This window comes from Lacerta agilis, chromosome 2, assembly GCF_009819535.1.
Source record: "Lacerta agilis isolate rLacAgi1 chromosome 2, rLacAgi1.pri, whole genome shotgun sequence".
NCBI classification, from domain to species: domain Eukaryota; kingdom Metazoa; phylum Chordata; class Lepidosauria; order Squamata; family Lacertidae; genus Lacerta; species Lacerta agilis.
In genome coordinates, this window is record NC_046313.1 from 112,046,274 (window position 1) to 112,072,259 (window position 25,986).

At 47.3% G+C, this 25,986-nt stretch overlaps 3 protein-coding genes across 4 annotated transcripts; all 3 read right to left on the reverse strand.

The window, feature by feature from the left end:
* LOC117042695 (gastrula zinc finger protein XlCGF26.1-like) lies at positions 1–6,918 on the reverse strand. The gene is made up of 4 exons (XM_033142298.1): positions 6,871–6,918; positions 4,888–4,971; positions 3,635–3,751; positions 1–2,206 (listed from the first exon to the last, which is right to left on the reverse strand). The coding sequence occupies exons 1-4, from the start codon at positions 6,908–6,910 to the stop codon at positions 681–683; spliced, it is 1,767 nt and encodes a 588-aa protein (XP_032998189.1). The 5' UTR covers positions 6,911–6,918; the 3' UTR covers positions 1–680.
* Positions 6,919–10,681: 3,763 nt separating this feature from the next.
* On the reverse strand, positions 10,682–13,192 carry LOC117042692 (zinc finger protein 260-like). The gene has a single exon (XM_033142295.1). The coding sequence runs from the start codon at positions 13,100–13,102 to the stop codon at positions 11,291–11,293; it is 1,812 nt and encodes a 603-aa protein (XP_032998186.1). The 5' UTR covers positions 13,103–13,192; the 3' UTR covers positions 10,682–11,290.
* Positions 13,193–21,831: 8,639 nt separating this feature from the next.
* Positions 21,832–25,482, reverse strand: LOC117042660 (zinc finger protein 345-like). 2 transcript variants are annotated; one of them, XM_033142247.1, is made up of 3 exons: positions 25,377–25,482; positions 24,329–24,445; positions 21,832–24,070 (listed from the first exon to the last, which is right to left on the reverse strand). In XM_033142247.1, exons 1-3 carry the CDS (start codon positions 25,408–25,410, stop codon positions 22,041–22,043), a joined length of 2,181 nt encoding a protein of 726 aa, XP_032998138.1. In that variant the 5' UTR covers positions 25,411–25,482; the 3' UTR covers positions 21,832–22,040. The 2 variants fall into 2 exon arrangements, with proteins under 2 accessions (XP_032998138.1, XP_032998137.1); XM_033142246.1 differs by having other exon boundaries at positions 21,833–24,073.
* Positions 25,483–25,986: the final 504 nt, after the last annotated feature.

A 25,986-nucleotide genomic window follows, 5' to 3' on the forward strand; every position in this document is an offset into this window, starting at 1 on the left:
TTATATGTACAGATTGATTTATAAGGATTTAAAGCTACCATTACATCAAGATCAGGAGACACCGCATTCTGAAATTATCTGGAAATACACATATTCAAAGCATTTGTGTGGTTTCTCTCCTGTGTAGGCTCCCTGATGCGGCACAAGCCTGCCCCTTCCAGGCCAAACATTTCCCACACTTGAAACATTAACGGGTTTCCCATTATTGTGGATTCTCCGGTGCCTTTGAAGGTCCGAATGAGTAGCAAATCACTTCCCACACTGAAGACACTTGCGTTGTATTTCCTTTGTGGAATCACCAATGTTGATAGAAGATTCATTTCCTTTACAAAGCATTTCCCACACTCCTGACATCTGTACATCCTCCATTTTGTATGGACACTCTGGTGTGCCACGAGGGCGGACCGCTGATCAATACATTCCCCGCACTCCCAACATTTATATGCTCTTGATTCCACATGGAGCCTTTGAAGGTTTCCACTCTGTGAAAAACATTTCTCACACTCTACACATTGGGAAGCTCTCCTCCTGTGTGGACTTTCTGGTGTCTGCGAAGATGTGATGACTTAGAAAAACATTTCCCACACTTCAAGCACTTGTGAGGTTTCTCTCCTGTGTGGATCCTTCGATGGATCACAAGGTATGACTTCTGAGAAAAGGATTTCTCATACTCCAAGCATTTATAGGGTTTCTCCTGTGTGGGTTGTCTGATGGTGATGGGTCACAAGGCTGTCTTTCCTTGAAAAACATTCTCCACACTCCGGGCACTTATAGGGTTTCTCTCCTGTGTGGGTTCTCTGATGGACCACAAGGGTGTCTTTCCTTGAAAAACGTTTCCCACACTCCAAGCATTTGTGGGGTTTCTCTCTTGTGTGGGTTCTCTGGTGCCCCCTAAGGCTTTGTGCTATAGTAAATGACATTCCACAGTCTAAACATTTATGTGGCTTTTCTCCTGTGTGGACTCTCCTATGAATAGTAAGATGTGATGAAGTAGAAAAACATTTTCCACACTCTCCACAATCATATGGCCGCACTCCTGTGTGAATTCTCTGGTGTACATGAAGGTGTGATTTGTTGCTAAAACATTTTCCACACTCCATGCATTTGTAGGGTTTCTCCCCAGTGTGGATTTTTTCATGCACCTTGAGGTGTTGTTTCTGGGAAAAGCATTTTCCACATTCCATGCATTTGTAAGGTTTCTCTCCCGTATGGATTCTCTGGTGGATTGCAAGTTGTGATGCTGAAATAAAGCTTTTCCCACACTCTACACATTTATGGGGCCTCTCCCCGGTGTGAACAGTCTGATGGGTCAGAAGCTCAGCTTTCTCATGAAAACATTTCCCACACTCTCTACATTCATAGGGCTTCTCTCCTGTGTGGATTCTCTGGTGTCGCCTGAGACTTCCTTTTGTGGGGAAACATTTTCCACACTCCAGACACTTATGGGGCCTTTCTCCTGTGTGGGTTCCCTGATGGCGCACAAGTGTGGGACGCCGAGTAAACTTTTTTCCACATTCAAAGCACTTATACCGTTTCTCCCCCAAGTGAACCAACCGATGGCTCCAAAGCTGTGCGTTTTGAGGAAAACATTTCCCACACTCCCAGCATTCATAGCGCTTCTCTCCTGTGTGTAGCCTCTGATGGACCACAAGGCCTGACTTGTGAGCAAATGATCTCCCACACTCCTGGCATTTGTAGGGTTTTTCCCCAGTGTGGGTTCGCTGATGGTTAACAAGTTGTGACCTAACAGAAAAGCATAACCCACACACCCTGCATTTGTGGGGCTTCTCTCCTGTGTCGGCTTTATGGTGTTCATGAAGCTGTGATCTCTTGGGGAACCCGATCCTAATCTGGCCATGTTTGTGGGGCTTCTCTCTCGTGTGGCCTCTTTCATGTATCACAAAATCTGAGAGTTGGGAGAAACCTTCCCCACACTCCAAGCAGCGATATGAGTTATCTCCTCCTGCATGGATGTTCCTTTGGATCAGAACGATGGGCTGATGAGCAAGAACCTTCCTGAACTCCGAAGACTCAGGGGTTTCCGAATGGCTTGCAAGCTCCGAATTCTGACCCAAACATTCCCTGCTCTCAGAGCTTTCCTGGATCTTCCCCCCTCTGTGGATCCTCTGGTGTCTAGCAAGAGCCAATCTGAAGGCAAAGCATTGGCCACACTCTGAGCAGAAGTGTTTCCTTCTCAAGTTACCTGCTGAGAGAGTGAAAAAAGCAGAATTGGGGTTTGAAGATGGCAGAGAAGTAGCCTCAGAATCCAACCTGGGATGGTTGGACCAGATGATGCATGAGAGATGGAGGATGCACCAAATCTCCCCCATCCACAACACCCACTGCATAAGGTATAACCAGTGGAAGAGCTATTTTTAATTTATTTTTTCGCTGAGAGGCTGCTGAGCAAACTGTCTAATGAGCTGTCTCCTTCCAACAACACAGGGATGGCCCTTGCACCCTCAGAGGCTCTCTAGCCTCCCCACCCTAATGATAATGATGATGGTGATAATAATGATAATGATAATGATAATGATAATAATAATAATAATCTCATATTTATATTCTGCCCATCTGGCTAGGTTTCCCTGACCACTTTCTTTGGGCAGCTTGAAACAATAAAACATCCAACATTTTTTTAAAAGATATCCTATACAAGCAACAAACAAACCAATAATCCAATATATAGCAATAACAATAATAACAATAATAGCAACAATAATAAACAATAAAAGTTGTAGCCAAATAAAAGTAACCGCCAATCCCACCTAAACATTTAACAGATGCCAACCTGACAAAAATGAAACAGAGGACCCAAAATTAGAGCCGTTTCAAACCTTTTAGCCAGTCCCCCACCACTGCCCCCTTGGTCCTAAGGCAGCAAGGGCTGCTACCTCCGTCTCCCTTGAAAACGACACAGAGCTGGAGAAGGAAGCTGGAAGAGGGTCACTCTTCCCCACTTCTTTCAGCTCTAGGTCCTTTTCGAGGCTCAGGAGACATTCTCCTTGTTCAGACTTCCGGTCAAATCCCTTAGAACAACGATGCTAATGTTGTTGTCTCCGTTCCTCCTCTCAGTCCAGGGAGAAATGACCAGAATGGGTGGTGCCCACAGAACATGCTTTAAAGAAAAAAGAAAACCCAAATGTGCTCACGGAGCTAGAAAGCTTGGCAATCGCCATTCTCGCATTTGCCTGTTTGCTCTCATCCCCCACTTTCTTCTCCCCCTCCTCTATCCTCCTAAATTCTGAGCCTGAGGGACTCAGCACAGGGCTGAGTTAGAGGAGGAACAGCAAAGATGGTGGAGGGAGGACAGGGCAGAGGTGTAAAAGGAAAAGCCAGGTTTCTCTCCTTCTCTCATCATGCGAAAAGCCAGAGCCCCGCCTGAAGCTGAACCTTGGAAAATGCAGGACAGACCAAAGCAGGGATTCTGAGGTCGAGATTCTGGATTTTCATGTTCTTAAAAAGCGTGAATCCAGGAGGAAGGAAAGGGGTGGGGAAAGAAAGAATGGTGGTCAGGTCTGTGGGAGAAGATCCTTACCATCCATAGGAATGAAGTAACAGAGAACATTTTTCCTACCAATTCTCAGCGAGGGAGAAAAAAAATGGACTCGGCATCCCACCCAAACCGCCTCACCTGAGCTGGTGTCCGAAATGGCTGCCCCTGTTCCGTCTGAGATCTGATATTGTGGCGGCCTGGGCTCCTCCGCTTGCTCTGCGCTGGGGGCGAGGCTTGTCTTGGGAGGCGGCAGTGCTATGCGGGAAAGAAATGAGAAGAAGGAAGAAGAGGAAGAAGAAGGGAGGAGAAAGGAGCATTCAGCCTTATGGTCCAAACTAATCCCGGCGGCCGCTCATCCAAAGCTCTCCCAAACATTTATGGGGAAGGAGTACCCATAACTAAACGGTACCTTGGGTTAGGGGGCTGGGGGCCGCATGCTTGTGGGGGGCAAGGTGGTCCTTCGCTCTGCGCTGGAGGTTATGCTATGCTTTTAATAGGTTATGTTATACTCTGGATTATGTTATGTTTTAATAGATTATGTTTTAATAAGGATGAGAGTGTTGGAGATATGTGCAAATGTGTATGGTAAATCCGGTCTTTGGGTGTTTGATTTTCGTTGTTGTGTATACTGTGTATATACGGACAATGACAATAAATAAATCTATCTGGAGACGTCTGCGGGGTGGGGATTCGGGACTGCACTGCCAGGACCACAGGGAGGGGACTTGGTTGGCCCTTCTGGACAGTGGCTGTTACGCTGTTGGGACTTGGGAGTCCCTCACATGCCAGCAAACTCATTTTGCACAACTAAAGTGCAGCGCATTGGTTAAAGTGCTAGACTAGAACCTGGGAGACTAATACTTTTTGATTCGAACCCCACCCATCTGACTGGGTCACCCTACCCACTCTGGGCAGCTTCCAGCACATATAAAAACATAATAAAATGTCCAACATTAAAAACTTCCTGATACAGGGCTCCTAAAGGTTATGTAGTCATTTATTTCCTTGACATCTGAAGGGAGGACTTTTCACAGGGCGGGCCCTCTGCCTGGTTCCCTATAACTTCACTTCTCATAGTGATGGAAACAGCAGAAGACCCTCGGAGCCTGAGCCGAGTGTCCAAGCTGAACGATGGGGGTGGAGACGCTCCTTCAGGTATACGGGGCCGAGGCCGTTTAGGGCTTCTTGTGGGGAGACCTGTGTGCCCCACCTTGGGCTCTTGGGAGGGGGAAAAGGGGATCAAAATGCTAGGCATTTGAAATAAAGTACATTTGCAGCTCTTGTGCAACAAACCTGTTCCCCACCTACCCCTCCACCCCAAAAGAAGAGTGACAAAAAAATGTCCCAGAAGGACTTCTTCAGACTCTTGCAGTGAGAAGGAGGCTCCTTACCCAGAGAGGCCACGTTCCCCTCATTCTCCAGCATGCCCTCCCTTGCGCTTCGGCCAACGTCCAGCAGGGAGGGCCCTATCAACCCTGGAGAAATAAACAGACACATCCTCAAATGTTAGCGGCCTCTGTAATGACAAAAAAAACCCTCAGCAAAAACTGCAGCACCTCAGGAACACCACTGGGGGCGAGCGGAGTGGGAATCTCGGTCTTCCCCATAGAGGCTTGCAACTTCATTCTTTGTTTGTTTTGATTAAACATTTTGTTGGGTTACCAAAAAAGTGCATACCGGTACATCATCTCCATTTGCAGATCATAAAAGTCCTTTCTTCAGATCATTTATATTCAATGTGAGACTTTAATGCTCTATACCGGAGCTTTCCAAACTGTGTGTTCAAATCCCCACCTGGGGCCGGGGTTCAAATCCCCACCTGGCGGTGAAGCCCACTGGGTGACCTTGGGCCGGTCACTGTCTCTCAACCTAGCCTCCCTCACAGGGTTGTTGGGAGGAAGAAATGGAGAAATGGGGAACCATGCGCACTACCTTGAGCTCCTGGCAGGATCAGTGGGGTATGAATGCAAGGAAGTGAAATACATGCAAGCCGTGGGATACTTTCAAGCCACACAGAAACCAGAGGTCTATTTACATGCACACACCCCTCCAGCCAAGCAGGTCAGGGGAATAATCTATGGCATATTCTAGCCAGGCAAAAGCACCAGACTCAGAGATGGGATTGAAACACACTAGGGATATGGGGCTGGCATGGGTGGGTGGGGGATTCAGAGTCCAACTACACCGCCATTTGGCGCCAGGATCTGAGGGTCCCCCCCCCCATCCCCATGATATACAAGACATTTTGAAGCACTTTAAAATATTCAGGTGGATGCTCCAATTGAAGACTTTTTTCTTTTTTATTCAAGGGATTATAATGTTATCTGGTTTTTTTCTTAATGTCCAGACTTTTCAATTAAAAGATATGAACAATCTATCTCCAAGCTTTCATTTCATGTCAATTATTTTTATAGGCTTTATACAAATTAATACCATTTTGCTTAAGTGGTTTCCTGCACTCCAATCTTGGTGCGTATTTATCATCTGAAGAACTGTGCATGCACATGAAAGCTCATACCAAGAACAAACTTAGTTGGTCTCTAAGGTGTTACTGGAAGGAATTTTTTATTTTATTTTATTTTATTTTGTTTTGCTATGGCAGACCAACACGGCTCCTACCTGTAATTTATCATCTACTATTACTGCTATTGGACAGTGTTCTCGAAGCTACTAACATGAGTTTGGCCAAACTGCGAGAGGCAGTGAAGGATAGGCGTGCCTGGCATGCTCTGGTCCATGGGGTCACGAAGAGTCGGACACGACTGAACGACTCAACGACAACAAATTACTGCTATTACTATTACTATTATCATAAATAAGACTGATCGCCGAAGAATTGATGCTTTTGAATTATGCTGCTGGAGGAGACTCTTGAGAGTCCCATGGACTGCAAAAAGATCCAACTTATTCAGCCTTAAAGAAATCAGCCCTGAGTGCTCACTGGAAGGGCAGATCCTGAAGTTGAGGCTCCAGTACTTTGGCCACCTCATGAGAAGAGAAGAAAACCTGGAAAATACCCTGATGTTGGGAAAGATGGAGGGCACAAGGAGAAGGGGGACGACAGAGGATGAGATGGTTGGACAGTGTTCCCGAAGCTACTAACATGAGTTTGGCCAAACTGCGGGAGGCAGTGAAGGATAGGCGTGCCTGGCATGCTCTGGTCCATGGGGTCACGAAGAGTCGGACACGACTGAACGACTGAACATCAACAACAACATTACTGCATTTCATATTCATATTTATCTCTGGTTGTTGTTGTTGTTTAGTCGTGTCCGACTCTTCGTGACCCCATGGACCAGAGCATGCCAGGCATTCCTGTCTTCCACTGCCTCCCGCAGTACCATTGCATTTTACAAAATTTTACATTTTACTACCGTATTTCATTTCAAAGCTTCCAAGTGAAAGAGTTCCCATCTTCTGCCCTCGAGAATCTCCCCTTCCTCCTCTTTCTCCCCGATGCAACGTGCAAACTTATCTGTGCAATGGGAAAAGCCAAAATGGCTTATTTTTCCCGCCAACCTTTCCTGCCCCGCCCCCCCTCACCGGCATTCACGTGTTGCTGGGTTCGGACGGTGCCCTCTTACCCGTGTAGAGCTGCTTCCGAAGGGCGCCTCGGCCAGCAAAGACTCCTTCCTGCTCGGACCTTCAGCCTCCCCTGCAAAACCTCTTTGCACCCCCGAGATCGCGATGGCCGACGCCTCCTGCAAAAGACCCACACAAATGGGGGCTGGCCATAGGAAACAGGCAGCCTGGGACGTCCTAGTCATTCGCCTCTTCCCTTTTCCCGGACCCAAAGGATTCTGGGATTTGTAGTCTGTTCCTCTGAGGAAAAAAAGTGCCTTTGGGTTCTGGGAAAAGGTGTTCATTTATTTTTATATTTCTTTCTATTTACTCACTTACTGGGACACCTCTCTGTACCGTCTAACACCTCGCAATGGTGCCCAGCAAAAAGAATGAGATTAGATGAAACAAACTTGCATGTCAACATGGTTGGCCGAAGAATTGATGCTTTTGAATTATGGTGCTGGAGGAGACTCTTGAGAGTCCCATGGACTGCAAGAAGATCAAATCAAATCAAATCAAATTTTATTAAACGGTCACAGACCAAATCGTCCTGCAAGAAGATCAAACCTATCCATTCTCAAAGAAATCAGCCCTGAGTGCTCACTAGAAGGACAGATCCTGAAGTTGAGGCTCCAGTACTTTGGCCACCTCATGAGAAGAGAAGACTCCCTAGAAAAGACCCTGGTGCTGGGAAAGATGGAGGGCACAAGGAGAAGGGGACGACAGAGGATGAGATGGTTGGACAGTGTTCTCGAAGCGACTGGCATGAGTTTGGCCAAACTGCGGGAGGCAGTGGAGGATCGGCGTGCCTGGCGTGCTCTGGTCCATGGGGTCACGAAGAGTCAGACACGACTGAACGACTAAACAACAACAACAACATGGTTGGATTCTAGAGTTGGAAGGGACCCCGAGGGTCATCCAGTCCAACCCCTGGCAACGCAGCATTCTTTTGCCCCACATGGGGCTCGAACCCATGATCCCGAGATTAAGAGTCTCATGCCCCCATCTAAAACATAAGTACTGATCAGGGAGTGACCTGTGGCTGACCCACCTCACAGGGTTGTTGTGATGGCAGCTATGAAAGCGGAGAGTAACAGAGGCCACCATGAGCCCCTTGGAGAAAAGGCAAGATATGGAAAATGCAGCTGGGCTGCTACAGTGGTGTCATGTCTTCTGTCTAAGGCTCTCCCAACATATTTTTAACATATTTTTAAGAGCAGGGATAGAAATAAGAGTATTTTGGCTGCAATGCCCTCTCAGTTCGCAAGAGAGCAGGAGGAGAAAGAGGGAAATGCTGGTCAACCTCGCTCACCTCCAGTGTAAAACTGCCTTAAGCCCCATCAAGGTTGTCACCAGGATAATTTGGCACTTTTCAAAACCGAGGAGATCTTATTCATTTATTTGTTTACTGAAAGTTGTCTGCCGCTGGACCATTCAAAAAAGAAACCAACCTCGAAGCAGAATGGTAAAAATATCAGGGAAAAAGGAAAACCATGAGCAAAATGGAAAATGTACATTTACTTTATGATGCTTTGAAATTCAAACCTTAGTTTGTTAGTAGTCTTACTCATTTGTTTTTTCTTCCCTTCTTGTAATTTTTTCCTTTTCTTTTTCTTACTTCTCTTTCATAAGGTGAGATTGCATCAGGCTGAAGTGATCGACAGTATTTCTCTGACTTGGGAGTGTTTTGTATGCACTGCTTTGATTTTCAATAAATGCAAGTTTTAAAAGGGGGGTGAAGTGGGATTTTTCACATACTAAGGATTTTTGGGAGGCTTTTTGTCTTCCATGACCAAAAAAATGTTGTTTCAGAGGTGAGGAGCGAAGGGAATATTTTGCTCGTGGCTCAAAACATTTTTGAATTCTCCACCTCAAGGTACTCCTTGCTGCACTAAGCATGGTGAGGCGTAAATAAGAGAGAAACGGAAAACGTGTAGAGTGAGGAAAACCTCAAACTGTGTATTTTACAATGTTGTTATTGTACCAGACCTTAACCTATTGCAGTATTTGCTGCAGAGACCCAGGAGCAGGAGATCCTTCCCTTCCCTTGATAGGGCCAACGTTGATGTTCACCAGCAGAACTCGAACGAGGGACCCAAATAGCTGTTGTCGCTGAGCCCTTATATAGAGGCTTTTAAACATGATCTAAGAGCAAGAAGGCTCTTTAAGTTCTGTTGCCATCCTCCCTTATCTCTGCAGTGGCACAGAGCAAAGTTACTCTCTCTGTTCCCAGCAGTGAGGCAAAGTCTATGTCTAATTGCCAGTTCCATGGCTAGGTCAAGATAGGCCTGTCTGCTAGTTGAGAGCCAGTGTGGTGTAGTGGTTAAGAGCGGTAGACTCGTAATCTGGGGAACCGGGTTTGCGTCTCCGCTCCTCCACATGCAGCTGCTGGGTGACCTTGGGCTAGTCCCACTTCTCTGAAGTCTCTCAGCCCCACTCACCTCACAGAGTGTTTGTTGTGGGGGAGGAAGGGAAAGGAGAATGTTAGCCGCTTTGAGACTCCTTTGGGTAGTGAAAAGCGGGATATCAAATCCAAACTCTTCTTCTCTTCTTGACTCCTTTTTATCCGGCCAGCTGTCTAGACCTCTGATTGATGCAAAATTCTCTTTACACAGATAGATTTATGGGGAAGTCCTCATTATATGTACATTATATGCGGCAGCTAGACTGGTGACTGGGAGTGGCCGCTGGGACCACATAACACCGGTCCTGAGAGATCTACATTGGCTCCCATTGGCTTCCGAGCACAATTCAAAGTGTTGGTGCTGACCTTTAAAGCCCTAAACGGCCTCGGTCCTGTATACCTGAAGGAGCGTCTCCACTCCCATCATTCAGCCCGGACACTGAGATCCAGCGCTGAGGGCCTTCTGGCTGTTCCCTCACTGCGAGAAGCAAAGCTACAGGGAACCAGGCAGAGGGCCTTCTCGGTAGTGGCGCCCGCCCTGTGGAACGCCCTCCCGTCAGAAGTCAAGGGAATAAACAACTACCTGACATTCAGAAAATACCTAAAGGCAGCCCTGTTTAGGGAAGTTTTTAAACTGTGATATTTTAAATGTATTTTAATGTTTGGTGGAAGCCGCCCAGAGTGGCTGGGGAGACCCAGCCAGATGGGCGGGGTACAAATAAATAATAATAATAATAATAATAATAATAATAATAATAATAATATAGATATATAAGGATTTAAAGCTACCATAGTATTGAGATCAGGAGACAGCACTGTCTGAAATTATAAGCAATACACATACTCAAAGCATTTGTGTGGTTTCTCTGCTGTGTAGACTCCCTGATGAGGAACCAGTCTGCCCCTTCCAGGCAAAACATTTCCCAAGCTCGAAACATTAATGGGATTTCCCTTTTTTGTGGATTCTCTGGTGCCTTTGAAGGTCCGAATGAGCAGCAAATCACTTCCCACACCCCAGACACTTGCACTGTTTTAGCGCAGCACCTGGGAACCTTAGTTCGATAACTTCTCAAGGCTCACAGACACAGTAGTTGGAGAAATAGATAGTAAGTTTATTGGTGGCAGCAATAAGGCACAGTGGGATACTTCCCAAAGGCTGAGCCCAGAGCATCAGTGCTCTGGGTTTATATACCCTTTCCAGGTAGCATCAAACATATTAATGTATCGCAGCAAACTTAAGCCAATAAGCTTGGACACAACCCTCCCTTTGTCGATAATTGGTTACTTCCCCTTTTCCCTCCAAAAGCTAAGCATTTCAGTTATATATCCATATAAGGCACTTCCTGGGTACAGTGTTATGCTTAAGCAAAGCAAGACATAGCAAAAATCCCCTTTTCTTATCAGACATCCTGTTGAAAAGGCCTCCAAATAGAACATCTTGTAACATCCTGTGCAAACATCTCAGCAAAGTATTAAGACAAATCAAGTAAGAGACACAGAGGATATGATTTTCTAGCAAGGCACAATGGCAACAATAAGGCACTTTACAAAAAGGCTTTATATACCAGTATGTCCTTTCCCTGAATACGCTTGCTTACACTGTATTTCCTTTGTGGAATCTCCAATGTTGTTAAAGATTCATTTCCTTCCAAAGCATTTTCCCCACTCCTGATATCTATACGTCCTCCTTTTTGTGTAGACACTCTGGTGTGCCACGAGGACTAACCGCTAATCAAATCTTTCCGCGCACTCCCAACATTTATATGCTCTTTATTCCACATGGAGTCTTTGAAGGTTTCCACTCTGTGAAAAACATTCTCCACACCCTACACATTGGGAAGGTCTCCTCCTGTGTGGACCTTCTGGTGACTGCGAAGATGTGCTGACTGAGAAAAACATTTCCCACACTCCAAGCACTTGTGAGGTTTCTCTCCTGTGTGGGTTCTCTGATGGATCACAAGGGATGACTTCTGAGAAAATGATTTCTCACACTCCAAGCATTTATAGGGTTTCTCTCCTGTGTGGGTTCTCTGATGGGTCACAAGGCTGTCGTTCCTTGAAAAACATTTCCCACACTCCAAGCATTTGTGGGGTTTCTCTCCTGTATGTATTCTCTGGTGACCCTTAAGGGTTTTTGCTATATTAAATGACATCCCACAGTCTAAACATTTATATGGTTTCTCTCCTGTGTGGATTCTCTTATGAATAATAAGATGGGATGAAGTAGAAAAACATTTCCCACACTGCTCACACTCATATGGCCTCACTCCTGTGTGTATCCTGTCATGTACACGAAGATCTGATAGGCCAGCAAAGCATTTCCCACATTCCATGCATTTGTAGGGTTTCTCTCCCGTATGCACCTTCTGATGTCTGGAGAGGTGCTGTTTCTGGGAAAAGCATCTCCCACACTCCACACATTCAAACGGTTTCTCTCCTGTATGTGTTCTCTGGTGGATTACAAGTTCCGATGCTGAAAAAAAGCTTTTCCCACATTCTGCACATTTATGGGGCCTCTCTCCAGTGTGAACAGTCTGATGCCTCAGAAGCTCAGCTCTCTCATAAAAACATTTCCAACACTCTCTACATTCATAGGGTTTCTCTCCTGTGTGGATTCTCTGGTGTCGCTTGAGATTTCTTTTTGAGGGGAAACATTTTCCACACACCAGACACTTATGGGGCCTTTCTCCTGTGTGGGTTCTCTGATGGATTGCAAGGTCGAATCGGCAAGTAAACTTTCTTCCACATTCCAAGCACTTATAACGTTTCTCCCCTGTGTGAACCAAACGATGTTTCCAGAGCTGTGAGTTTTGAGTGAAACATTTCCCACACTCCCAGCATTCATAGGGCTTCTCTCCTGTGTGGAGCCTCTGATGGATCACAAGCACTGACTTTAGAGCAAATGATTTTCCACACTCTGGGCAATTATAGGGCTTTTCTCCGGTGTGGGTTCGCTGATGGGTAACAAGTTTTGACCTAATAGAAAAGCATAACCCACAAACACTGCATTTGTGGGGCTTCTCTCCTGTGTGGACTTTACGGTGTTCACGGAACTGAGATCTCTCGGGGAACCTGTTCCTACTCTCGCCATATTTGCGGGGTTTCTCTCCCATGTGGCCTCTTTCATGTTTCACAAAATCTGAGAGTTGGGAGAAAACCTCCCCACACTCCAAGCAGCGATATGAGTTATCTCCTCCTACATGGACGTTCCGGTGGATCAGAACAATTGGCTGATGAGCAAGAACGTTCCCGAACTCCAAAGACTTAGGGGTTTCTGAATGGCTTGCAATCTCCAAACTCTGACCTAAACATTCTCTGCTCTCTCCTGTGTGGATTTTACGGTGTTCACGAAGCCGTGATCTCTCGGGGAACCCGTTCCTATTCTCACCATATGTGTGGGGTTTCTCTCCTCTGTGGCCTCTTTCATGTTTCACAAAAAATGAGAGTTGGGAGAAACCTTCCCCACACTCCAAGCAGCGATATGAGTTATCTCCTCCTGCATGGATGTTCCTTTGGATCAGAACGATGGGCTGATGAGCAAGAACCTTCCTGAACTCCAAAGACTTGGGGGTTCCTGGATGGTTTGCAAGCTCCAAACTCTGACCCAAACATTCTTCACTCTCAGAGTTTTCCTGCATCTTCTCCCCTGTGTGGATTCTCTGGTGTCTAGCAAGAGCCAACCTGAAGGCAAAGCATCGGTCACACTCCAGGCAAAAGTGTTTCCTCCTTGAGTTACCTGCTGAGAGAGTGAACAATGTGGAATCAGGGTTTGAAGATGGCAGAGAAGTAGCCTCAGAATCCACCCTGGGATGGTTGGACCAGATGATGCATGAGAGACGGAGGTTGTACCACTTCTCCCCCTGCCCACAACACCCACTGCATTTGGTATAACCAGTGGAAGAACTATTTTTATTTGTGATGAGAGGGTGCTGAGCAAACTGTCCAGTGGGCTCTATCAACACAGGAATGGCCCTCAGAGATTCTCTAGCCCCCTCTCCCCAATAACAATAACAATTTTATAATTATATTTATATTTATATTCCGCCCATCTGGCTGGGTTTCCCCAACCACTCTGGGTGGCTCGTAAGATATAGTACACAATAAAACTTCAAACATTTTAAAAAAACCTAGATGTCCCATACAAGCAACGAACAAACCAATAAACCAACAAAAACCAATAATAAACAAAATAGAAAATTCTTTCCAGTAGCACCTTAGAGACCAACTGAGTTTGTTCTCGGTATGAGCTTTCGTGTGCATGCACACTTCTTCAGATACAATAATAAAAAGTTTTCAGTTATACCCAAATAAAAACAATTGCAAACCCCAACAAAAGATTTAACCAACACCAACCTGACAGAAATGAAACAGAGGAACCAAAATTAGAGCAGTTTCAAACCTTTTAGCCAGTTGCCCCCCCCACTGCCTTGGTCCTAAGGCAGCAAGGGCTGCTACCTCCGTCTCCCTTGAAAACGACACAGAGCTGGAGGAGGAAGCTGGAAGAAGGGCACTCTTCCCCACTTCTTTCAGCTCTAGGTCATTTTTGGGGCTCAAGAGAAATTCTCCTTGTTCAGACTTCCGCCCAAATCCCTTAGAACAATGATGCCCATGTCTCTCTCTCTCTGTTCTCCTCTCAGTCCATGCTTTAAAGAAAAAACAAAACCCAAATGAACTGAGATGGCAGCAGAGTTAGAGGAGGAACAGCAAAGATGGTGGAGGGAGGACAGGGCAGAGGCGTAAAAGGAAAAGCGAGGTTTCTCTCCTTCTCGCATCGTGCGAAAACGCAGGGGCCCCCAGGAAGATGAACCTTGGAAAATGCAGGATGGGCCAAAGCATGCGCAGTGCATAGATATAATGTTGGACAGGCTTGCTGAGAGGAGGGTCCAGTGGGTACTGGGATTCTGAGAAGGTTGAGATTCTGACTTTTCATGTTCTTAAAAATAGCAAATCAAGGAGGGGGGCAGGGAAAGGAAGAACAGAGGCCAGGTCTGTGGGAGAAGCAACTTTAAAACAACAGGATCCTTACCATCCCTAGGAATGAAGTAACAGAGAATATTTTTCTTGCCCATTGTCAGAAAGGGAAGAGAAACTCTAAATGGAGTTGTCATCCCACCCAAACTGCCTCACCTGCTGCTTCCGAAGGGCCCTTCAGCCAGCAAAGACTCCTTCAGCCTCCCCTGCAAGGTCTCTTTGCACCCCAGAGATCGAGATGGCCGGATGCCTCCTGCAAAAGACCCACACAAATGGGGATTGCCCAGAGGAAACAGGCACCTCTTGAGATGTCCTGCTTCTTCGCTTCTTCCAGACCCAAAGGATTCTGGGAGTTGTAGTCTTTTCCTTCAAGGCAAGAAAAATATGCCCTTGGGCTCTGGGAAAGGCTGCTTATCTTCTCCTTCCTCCCCCCTTTCTATTTACTGGCTTAGAGGGCGGGTGGCGCTGTGGGTTAAACCACAGAGCCTCTTGGGCTTGCTGATCAGAAGGCTGTGGGTTCGAATCCCCACAACGGGGTGAGCTCCCGTTGCTCGGTCCCAGCTCCTGCCCACCTAGCAGTTCGAAAGCACATCAAAGTGCTAATAGTTAAATAGGTACCGATCCGGCGGGAAGGGCGTTTCCATGCGCTGCTCTGGTTCGCCAGAAGCGGCTTAGTCATGCTGGACACATGACCCGGAAGCTGTATGCCGGCTCCCTCGGCCAGCAAAGCGAGATGAGCGCTACAACCCCAGAGTCATCCGTTACTGGACCTAACGGTCAGGGGTCCCTTTACCTTTACTAATCCAGCATCACCTGAGTTCTGCGAGTGCAGCTTTCTTCCGATTGACGTGCAGTGTGTTTGAGGAAACCCAAATGATTGTTTACAAAGCTATTGTACTACCAACCTTTTTGTATGCTTGTGAAACATGGACCACTTATAAAAGCCATCTCCAACATCTCACATCACTTGGGAAGACAGGCGAACTACTGCCAGTGTATCGGAAGAAGAAAGATCACCAGTGTGGAAGCAATGATTCTTCATCATCAACTTTGTTGGACCGGTCACGTGTGGATGCCTAATTATCATCTTCCAAAACAACTATTTATTTCCAACTTAAAAATGGTAAGCGTAATGCTGGTGGTCAACAAAAGAGGTTTAAAGCAGGCGTCGGCAAGGTTATCTGGCCATGGGCCGAATCAAGCCCACGGAAAGCATCTGTGGGCCGGACATGTGCAGCGCGCTAACGGAAATCGTGTTTGCGCATGTCCGTGGCACGGGAAATCGCTTCTGCACATGTCCAGACACCGAAAATCACGTCTGCGCAGACGGATGCGTGTGTGCAGACGGAATTTCCGGCAGAGGGCTTGCCAGGTCGGCGGCACAGTTGGCAGGTGGCTTGTGGGCTGGTAAAATTGCCTTTGTGGGCCGCATCCAGCCCATGGGCCAGGGGTTGCTGACCCCTGGTTTAAAGACTCCCTCCAGGCAAATCTAAAAAAAAGTACCAGTAGTATAAACACCGATAACTGGGAAACACTGGCCTGCGAGTGCTGCAATTGGAGAAGAGCCTTTACCAAAGGTGTCATGGGCTTTGAAGACACTCGAACTCAGGACGCAAGGGAGAAATGAGCTAAGAGGAAGGCATGTTTGGCAAACCCTCACCGTGATCAACTCCCGCCCAGAAACCTATGTCTCCACTATGAAAACGTGTGGATCCAGAATTGGCCTCCACAGTCACTTACGGTCTCACTGTTAAGACCGTGTTCATGGAAGACAATCTTGCTGATTATGAAGGATTGCCAAAGAATGAAGACACCTCTCTGTACCGCCTAACACAGGGGTTGGCAAACATACCAGGCCTTGGGCCGGTTACTCCAGTGCCGATCGCACGGCGGGCCGGAGGGCAGGGAACGTGCGCCAAAATGCGTGCACAAATGCTATTTTCGGCGCACTTCTGGGTGGGCAGAGCACCAGAAGTAGCTGGTGCACGTGCGCATGGGCCTCCTCAGACCTGGAAGTGTGTCGGAAATGACGTTTGCACATACACACAAGCTATTTCCGGTGCTCCGTCAACTCGGAAGTGGGCAACTGCGCAGAGCCGTTAAGAGCTGGCGGCGGGGGTGGCCACGGGCCGGATAATTGAGTCGACTGCTCATCCAAAGCTCCCTCAAACATTTCCAGAGAAGGAACACCCGTAACGAAACAACAGCTTGGGTTAGGGAACTGCGTGTTTGGGGGGGCCAAGGTGGTCCTTCGCTCTGTGTCAGAAGGGTGAGGGAGGACGGCTGAAGATGTCTGCAGGGTGGGGGGTCGGGCCCCAACTGCAAGGACCCCAGGGAAGGAACATGGTTGGCGCTTCCAGACTGTTGCTGTTATGCTGGTGGGAGTCCATCACATGCTTGCAAAATCATTTTGCACAGCTACAGTGCAGCACAGTGGTTAAAGTTCCAGACTAGAACCTGGGAGACCTGGGTTCAAATTCCACCCCAACCGTGAAACTCATCGGGAAATATTGCTCCAGTCATTCCCTCTCAGGACTAGCCTACCTCACAGAATTTCTAATATTTGAAAATTAAATAATTGGAAAAAAACAAAAACAAAAAAGAGATTGGAGAGCAGCCATAGCTCACTGGCATAGCAGATATTCCTGGGTCCAATTCCTGATCTATCTAAGAGAGGCTGGGAAAAGATCCCCGTCTAATACCAGGGAGCACTGCTAGTCCAGAGTGGCAATTTGGTGTAGTGGTTAGAGCTCTGTGCTGAGACCTGGGAGGCCGGGGTTCAAATCCCCACCTGGCGGTGAAGCCCACTGGGTGACCTTGGGCTGGTCACTGTCTCTCAGCCTGGCCTCCCTCACAGGGTTGTTGGGAGGAAAAAATAGGGAGATGAGGAACCATGCGCACTATACCTTGAGCTCCTGGCAATTAAAAAATATGAACAACCTACCACCAAGTTTTCATTTCATTTCATTTTTAGTCAGTTATTTTTATATGCTTTATACAAATTAATACCATTTTGCTTAAGTGGTTTCATGCACTCCATTCTTGGTGCGTATTTATCATCTACTATTACTGCGTTTCATATTCATATTTATCTCTGGTTGTTGTTGTTTAGTCATTTAGTCGTGTCCGACTCTTCATGACCCCAGGGATCACAGCATTTTACAAAATTTTACATTTTACTAACATATTTCATTTCAAAGCTTCCAAAGAGCAATAAACAAGTGAAGGAGTTCCCTTATTCTGCTCTCGAGAATCTCCCCTTCCTCCTCTTTCTCCCCGATGCAAGGTGCAAACTTATCTGTGCAATGGGAAAAGCCAGAATGGCTTATTTTTCCCGCCGCCCTTTCCTGCCCCGCCCCCTCACCAGCATTCACGTGTTGCTGGGTTCAGATGGTGCCCTCTCACCCGTGCATAGCTGTCAACTTTTCCCTTTTCTTAAAGGGTAATTCTCTTATTCCAAATAGGATTCCTCGCAAGAAAGGGGAAAAGTTGACAGCTATGCCCGTGTAGAGCTGCCCCTCATGCCAGCAAAGACTCCTTCCTGCTCGGACCTTCAGCCTCCCCTGCAAACCTTCTTTGCACCAGAGATCTCGATGGCCAGACGCCTCCTGCAAAAGACCCACACAAATGGGGGCTGGCCATAGGAAACAGGCAGCTGGGACGTCCTATTCCTTCGCTTCTTTCCTTTTCCCGGATGCAAAGGATTCTGGGATTTGTAGTCAGTTCCTCTCTGAGGAAAAAAAAGTGCCTTTGGGTCCTGGGGAAGGGTGCTTATTTATTTTTATATTTCCTTTCTATTTACTCACTTACTGGCACACCTCTCTGTACCGTCTAACACCTCGCAGTGGCGCCCGGCAAAAAGAATGAGAAGATGAAACAAACGTGGTTGGATTTAGAGTTGGAAGGGACCCCAAGGTTCATCCAGCCCAACCCCCCGCAATGCAGGACTCTTTTGACGCACGTGGGGCTGGAACCTGTGACCCCCACCTTAAGAGTCTCATGCCACATCTAAACCCTAACAACTAACCCACCTCAAGCTGACCCACCTCACAGGGTTGTTGTGATGGCAGCTATGAAAGCGGAGAGCACCAGAGGCCGCCATGAGCCCCTTAGAGCAGGGGCGTCGCTGGGGGGCGGGGGGGGCGGTTCGCCCTGGGTTCCAGGGGAGGGGGGGTGACACACGGCATGCCCCCTGCCCCGCGACGCCCAGCCTCGCCCCAGCGAGCCGCAGAGCGAGGCAGCCTTACCGCGCAGCCTGCTGGTAAACCTGCTTGGCGGCCTGCTATTTCTGGCTGGGCGGAGGTGTGGGGCCCCTGCCCCTCTGCTTGAGCCGGAAATAGTAAAGCGCCCACTGAACAGGTTGGCTGTGGGCGGAGGTGAGCCAGGCAGGGGCTTGAGCGGCCAAAGAGAAGCCCGCCCCTCCCCTCCGCTCGCATGGCTCTCTTCCTCCATGTGGACAGACGGACGGACGGACTTCGGCTGGCTCCCCCTCTTGCTCTGCTTTTGCTCCACTCTGCTGCCTCTTCCACCACCGCGCCTCCAGCATCATCCCCGATGGCGCCCGTCAATCCCCTTCCATTCTGGAGGTGGGGTGACACTCTTGGTGCCCCCCCGACTGAGCCCAGCGCCGCCCATTGCAAAAAGCCTCATTCGGCGCAGCAGCGGCTGGCTTGCTCACTCGCTTCTCCGGCGATTTGCTTATTCCTGCCTTCTGGAAAGCAGAAGCGCGCGAGTGGGCAAGCCAGCCACCGCTGTGCCGAGGGAGGCTTGGAGAAAAGTCAACCCGTAACCATGGGATTAAGTGTCTCATACCCCCATCTGAACAAAAAGTACTGATCAGGCAGCGACCTGTGCCTGTTGGCGGCCTCTCCGGCTGACCCACCTCACAGGGTTGTTGTGATGGTAGCTATGAAAGCGGAGAGCACCACAGGCCACCATGAGCCCCTTGGAGAAAAGGCAAGATAGGAAAAATGTAGCTGGGCAGCCTGCGTACAGTGGTGTCATGCCTTCTCGCTAAGGCTCACCCAACACATTTTCAATAGCGGGGATAGAAATAAGAGTAGGCCATTTTGGCCGCTGCAGCTGGCCAAACGCTGCTTTCTCTGCAATGCTCTCTCAGTTTGCAAGAGAGCAGGACGAGAAAGAGGGAGATGCTGGTCAACCTCTCTCACTTCCAGTGTAAAACTGCCTTAAGCCCCATCAAGGTTGTCACCAGGAGAATTTGGCACTTTTCAAACCCAATGAGATCTTACTCGTTTATTTGTTTACTGAAAGTTGTCCTCCACTGGACCATTCGAAAAACAAATCAACCTCAAAGCAGAACGGTAAAAATATCAGTAAAAGGAATACCATGAGCAAAATTGAAAATGTACATTTACTTTATGATGCTTTGAAATTCAAACTTCAACATACTTCGTATGGTAGTAGTCTTCCTCATTGGTTTTATATGCCCTTCCTTTAAATTTTTGTGTTGTTTTTCTTACTTATCTTGCATAATATGAGATTGCTTCAGGCTGAATTCACTGACAGTGTTTTATGTTTCAGAAGTGAGGAGCGAAGGGAATATTTTGCTCATGGATTAAAACATTTTTGAATTCTCCAGATCAACGTACTCTTTGGTGGCGACAAAGGAACAGGAAGAAGCTTTTATTAATTTAAGCAAAGCAAGAGAAGCCAAATAAAGCAGTCTAACTTAAAAAAAAAAAACTTTATTGAAAGTTCAAAAAGCACACAATTATATGTGCACTCAACATGGTGAGATGTAAATAAAAGTGGGAAAAGGAGAAATAGAAACCGTGTAAGAGGGGGGAATAAAGGGGGGAGTGGTGGAAACCCAAACTGTGTATTTCACAAGGTTGTCATTGTACTTCACCAGACCTTAACCTATTACAGTATTTGTAAAAATGGATCCAAAATATAATTGAACTTGTCCACGGCAAGTCTGCATTTATATGCAAGTTGTTTATATGTTGTGAGTTTGCAGAAGTCTCCAATCCAATCGTGGAAGGGAGCCGCATTTTTATTTTGCCAATTCATCAGGATCAGTCCTTTTGCTGCGGAGAGTCCACTCGTATCGTCCTTTTGTAAGGTTCCATGTGCTGGGGATATAACTGAAGAGGATATTTTGCTCCGTAAATGTAAGGTTGTTCCGTACAGTTTTGTTGATAATGTCATTTATCGGACAACAGTAATGAGTGACACTTAAGACACAAGATCAAAAGCATATTTTGGAGATAACTGCAAAAGTGAAGTTCATGGTTCATCTCATTTGTTGCAGAGACTCCGGGAGCAGATCCTTCCCCATCCCTCAACAGAGCTGATGTCGACGTTCGCTGGCAGAACTCGAACGAGGGACCCAAATAGCTGTTGTCGTTGAGCCCTTATATAGAGGCTTTTAAACATGATCTAAGAGCAAGAAGGCTCTTTAAGTTCTGTTGCCATCCTCCCTTATCTCTGCAGTGGCACAGAGCAAAGTTACTCTTTCTGTTTCCAGCGCTGAGCCAAAGTCTATGTCTAATTGCCAGTTTCATGGCTGGGTGAAGACAGGCCTGTCCGCTAGTTGACTCCTTATCAGGCCAGCTGTCTGGACCAGGAGTACCCAAACAAAGGGCCGGATTTGGCCCAATCACCTTCTAAATCCGGCCCACAGACAGTCTGGGAATCAGCGTGTTTTTACATTAGAATGTGTCCTTTTATTTAAAATGCATCTCTGGGTTATCTGTGGGGCATAGGAATTCATTCATTTTTTTTTCCAAAATATAGTCCGGCCCCCCACAAGGTCTGAGGGACGGTGGACCGGCCCCCTTCTGAAAAAGTTTGCTGACCCCTGGTCTAGACCTCTGCTTAATGCAAAGTTCTCATTATACAGTTAGATCTATGGAGAAGCCCTCATTATATGTACAGAGGTACCTCGGGTTACATACGCTTCAGGTTACATACTCGGCTAACCCAAAAAATAACGCTTCAGGTTAAGAACAGAAATTGTGCTCTGGCGGCGCAGTGGAAGCAGGAGGTCCCATTAGCTAAAGTGGTGCTTCAGGTTAAGAACAGTTTCAGGTTAAGAACGGACCTCCGGAATGAATTAAGTACCTAACCAGAGGTACCAATGTACAGATAGATATATAAGGATTTAAAGTAACAATATCATCAAGATCAGGAGACACTACTTTCTGAAAATATCTGGCAATACACACACTCAAAGCATTTTTGTGGTTTCTCTCCTGGGTGGGCTCTCTGATGCGGCACCAGCTTCCCTTTCAGGCCAAACATTTCCCACACTTGAAACATTAATGGGGTTTACCTTTTTTGTGGATTGTCTGGTGCCTTTGAAGGTCCGAATGAGCAGCAAACCCATTTCCCACACTCCAGACACCTGTCTTGCATTTCCTTTGTGGAATCGCCAATGTTGATAAAAGATTCATTTCCTTACAAAGCATTTCCCACACTCCTGACATCTGTACATCCTCCTTTTTGTGTGGACACTCTGGTGTGCCACGAGGGCTGACTGCTGATCAAAACATTCCCCGCACTCCCAACATTTATATGCTCTTTATTCCACATGGAGTCTTTGAAGGTTTCCACTCTGTGAAAAACATTTCCCACACTCTACACATTGGGAAGCTTTCCTCCTGTGTGGACTTTCTGGTGTCTGTGAAGATGTGCTGACTGAAAAAAACATTTCCCACACTCCAAGCACTTGTAAGGTTTCTCTCCTGTGTGGATCCTCTGATGGGTCACAAGGCATAACTTCTGAGAAAATGATTTCCCACACTCCAAGCATTTATAGGGTTTCTCTCCTGTGTGGGTTCTCTGATGGACCACAAGGGTGTCTTTCCTTGAAAAACATTCTCCACACTCCAAGCATTTATAGGGTTTCTCTCCTGTGTGGGTTCTCTGGTGCCCCCTAAGGCTTTGTGCTATAGTAAATGACATTCCACAGTCTAAACATTTATGTGGCTTTTCTCCTGTGTGGACTCTCCTATGACTAGTAAGGGCTGATGAAACAGAAAAACATTTCCCACACTCTCCACATTCATATGGCCGCACTCCTGTGTGGATTCTCTGGTGTACATGAAGGTGTGATTTGTGGCTAAAACATTTTCCACACTCCATGCACTTGTAGGGTTTCTCCCCAGTGTGGATTTTTTCATGCACCTGGAGGTGTTGTTTCTGGGAAAAGCATTTTCCACATTCCATGCATTTGTAGGGTTTCTCTCCCGTATGGATTCTCTGGTGGATTGCAAGATGTGATTTTGAAATAAAGCTTTTCCCACACTCTGCACATTTACGGGGCCTCTCCCCGGTGTGAACAGTCTGATGGGTCAGAAGCTCAGCTTTCTCATGAAAACATTTCCCACACTCTCTACATTCATAGGGCTTCTCTCCTGTGTGGATTCTCTGGTGTCGCCTGAGACTTCCTTTTGAGGGGAAACATTTTCCACACTCCAGGCAGTTATGGGGCCTTTCTCCTGTGTGGGTTCTCTGATGGATTTTAAGGTGGGAACTGCAAGTAAACGTTTTTCCACATTCCAAGCATTTATACCGTTTCTCCCCTGTGTGAACCAAACGATGGCTCCAAAGCTGTGCGTTTTGAGGAAAACATTTCCCACACTCCCAGCATTCATAGGGCTTCTCTCCTGTGTGGAGCCTCTGATGGACCACAAGGCCTGACTTGTGAGCAAATGATTTCCCACACTCCGGGCATTTGTAGGGCTTCTCCCCACTGTGGATTTTTTCATGCATCTTGAGCTGTTGTTTCTGGTAAAAACATTTCCCACATTCCATGCATTTGTAGGGTTTCTCTCCCGTATGGATTCTCTGGTGGATTGCAAGTTGAGCTGGTACACTAAAACTTTTTCCACACTCTCCACATTTATGAGGCCTTTCTCCAGTGTGAACAGCCTGATGTCTCAGAAGGTCACCTTTCCCATGAAAACATTTCCCACACTCTCTACATTCATAGGGCTTCTCTCCTGTGTGGATTTTCTGGTGTCGCTTGTGACTTTTTTTTGAGGGGAAACATTTTCCACACTCCAGGCACTTATGGGGCCTTTCTCCTGTGTGGAGTCTCTGATGGACAACAAGGACTGACTTGTCAGCAAATGATTTCCCACACTCCGGGCATTGATAGGGTTTTTCTCCAGTGTGGGTTCGCTGATGGGTAACAAGTTTAGACCTAACAGAAAAACATAACCCACACACCCTGCATTTGTGGGGCTTCTCTCCTGTGTGGACTTTACGGTGCCCACGAATTTGTGATCTCTCGGGGAACCCGTTCCTACTCTGGCCATTTTTGTGGGGCTTCTCTCTCGTGTGGCCTGCTTCATGTATCACAAAATCTGAGAGTTGGGAGAAACCTTCCCCACACTCCAAGCAGCGATATGAGTTATCTCCTCCTGCATGGATGTTCCTTTGGATCAGAACGATGGGCTGATGAGCAAGAACCTTCCCGAACTCCGAAGACTTAGGGGTTTTCGAATGGCTCGCAATCTCCAAACTCTGACCTAAACATTCTTCGCTCTCAGAGTTTTCCTGCATCTTCTCCCCTGTGTGGATTCTCTGGTGTGTAGCAAGAGCCAATCTGAAGGCAAAGCATTGGCCACACTCTGGGCAAAAGTGTTTCCTCCTCAAGTTACCTGCTGAGAGTGAATAAAGCGGAATGAGGGTTTGAAGATGGCAGAGAAGTAGCCTCAGAATCCACCCTGAGATGGTTGGACCAGATGATGCATGAGAGACGGAGGTTGTACCACTTCTCTCCCCGCCCCCCACTGCATTTGGTATAACCAGTGGAAGAGCATTTTTTTATGAAGTAACAGAGAACATTTTTCTTGCCAATTCTCAGAAAGGGAGGAGAAACTCTGAACGGACTCATAATCCCGCCCAAACCGCCTCACCTGAGCTGGTGTCCGAAATGGCAGCCCCTGTTTCATCTGAGATCTGATATTGTGGTGGCCTGGGCTCTTCCACTTGCTCTGCACTTGGGACAAGGCTAGTCTTGGGAAGCGGTAGTGCTATGCGGGAAAGAAGTGAGAAGAAGAAAGGAGGAGGAGGAAGAAGTGAGGCGAAGGAAGCCTTCGGCCTCATGGCCAAAACTATCTCCAGCGGCCACTCATCCAAAGCTCCCTCAAACATTTCTGGGGAAGGAGAACCCATAACTCAACTGGGCCTTGGGCTAGGGGGCTGTGTGTTTGTGGGGGACAAGGTGGTCCTTCGCTCTGTGCCAGAAGGAGGAGGGAGGACGGCTGAAGACGTAGGCAGGGTGGGGGGTCGGGACTGCACTACCAGGACCCCAGGGAGGGGACTTGGTCGGCGCTTCCAGAGATTTGCTGTTACGCTGGTGCCCAACTAGAACTTGGCAGACCAGGCTTCAAATCCTCCCTCAGCCATGAAACCTATTGGGAAATATTGGTCCAGTCATTCCCTCAGGGCTAGCCTACCTCACATATGGGCACCTTACAGCATAAAAGCATAATAAAGCATCAAACACTAAAAACGTCCTGATACAGGGCTGCCTTCATATGTCTTCTAAAGGTTATACAGTTATTTATTTCCTTGACTTCTGAAGGGAGGGTGTTCCACATGGCAGGCACCACTACAGAGAAGGCCCTCTGCCTGGTTCCCTATAACTTCGCTTCTCACAGTGAGGGAACCGGCAGAAGGCCCTCGGAGCTGGACCTGAGTGTCCAGGCTGAAAGATGGAGTGGGGACGCTCCAGGTATAGGAGGCTAAGGCCGTTTAGGGCTTCCTGTGGGGATTAAATGAGGGGGAGACCCGTATGCCCCACCTTGAGCTCTTTGGGGGAGGGAAAGGGGATCAAAATGCACAGCATTTGGGAGAAAGTACATTTGCAGCTCTTGTGCAACAAACCTACCCCTCCACCCCAAAAGAAGAGTCCTGGAAGGACTACTTCAGACTCTTGCAGCAAGGAAAGAGGCTCCTTACCCAGAGAGGCCACGTTCCCCTCATTCTCCAGCATGGCCTCCCTCGCTCTTCGGCCAACGTCCAGCAGGGAAGGCCCTTTCAAATCTGGCGAAATAAACAGCCCCGTCTTCAAAGGTTAGCGGCCTCTGTAATGACAAAACACCCTCAGCAAAAACTGCAGCACCTCAGGAACGCCTTTGGTGGCGAGCGGAGTGGGAATCTCGGTCTTCCCCATAGATCAGGCATCCCCAAACCCGGCCCCCCAGGTGTGTTAAGACTACAACTCCCATCATCCCTAGTTAACAGGACCAGTGGTCAAGGATTATGGGAATTGTAGTCCCAAAACACCTGGAGGGCCGAGTTTGCAACTACATTTTATTATTATTATTACTACTACTACTACTACTACTAAAAATTTTCTTGGCTTAGCGAAAAAGTGCATACATTGTCTCAGTTTTGGTTACCATTGCATTTTACATTTTACCTTATCATTTGAAATGCTTTCAAAGAGCAATAAACAAGTGGAAAAGTTCCTTTCTTCTGCTCCCGAGAATCCCCCCTTCCTCCTCTTTCTCCCTCATGCAACGTGCAAACTTATCTGTGTAATGGGAAAAGCCAAAATGGCTTTCCC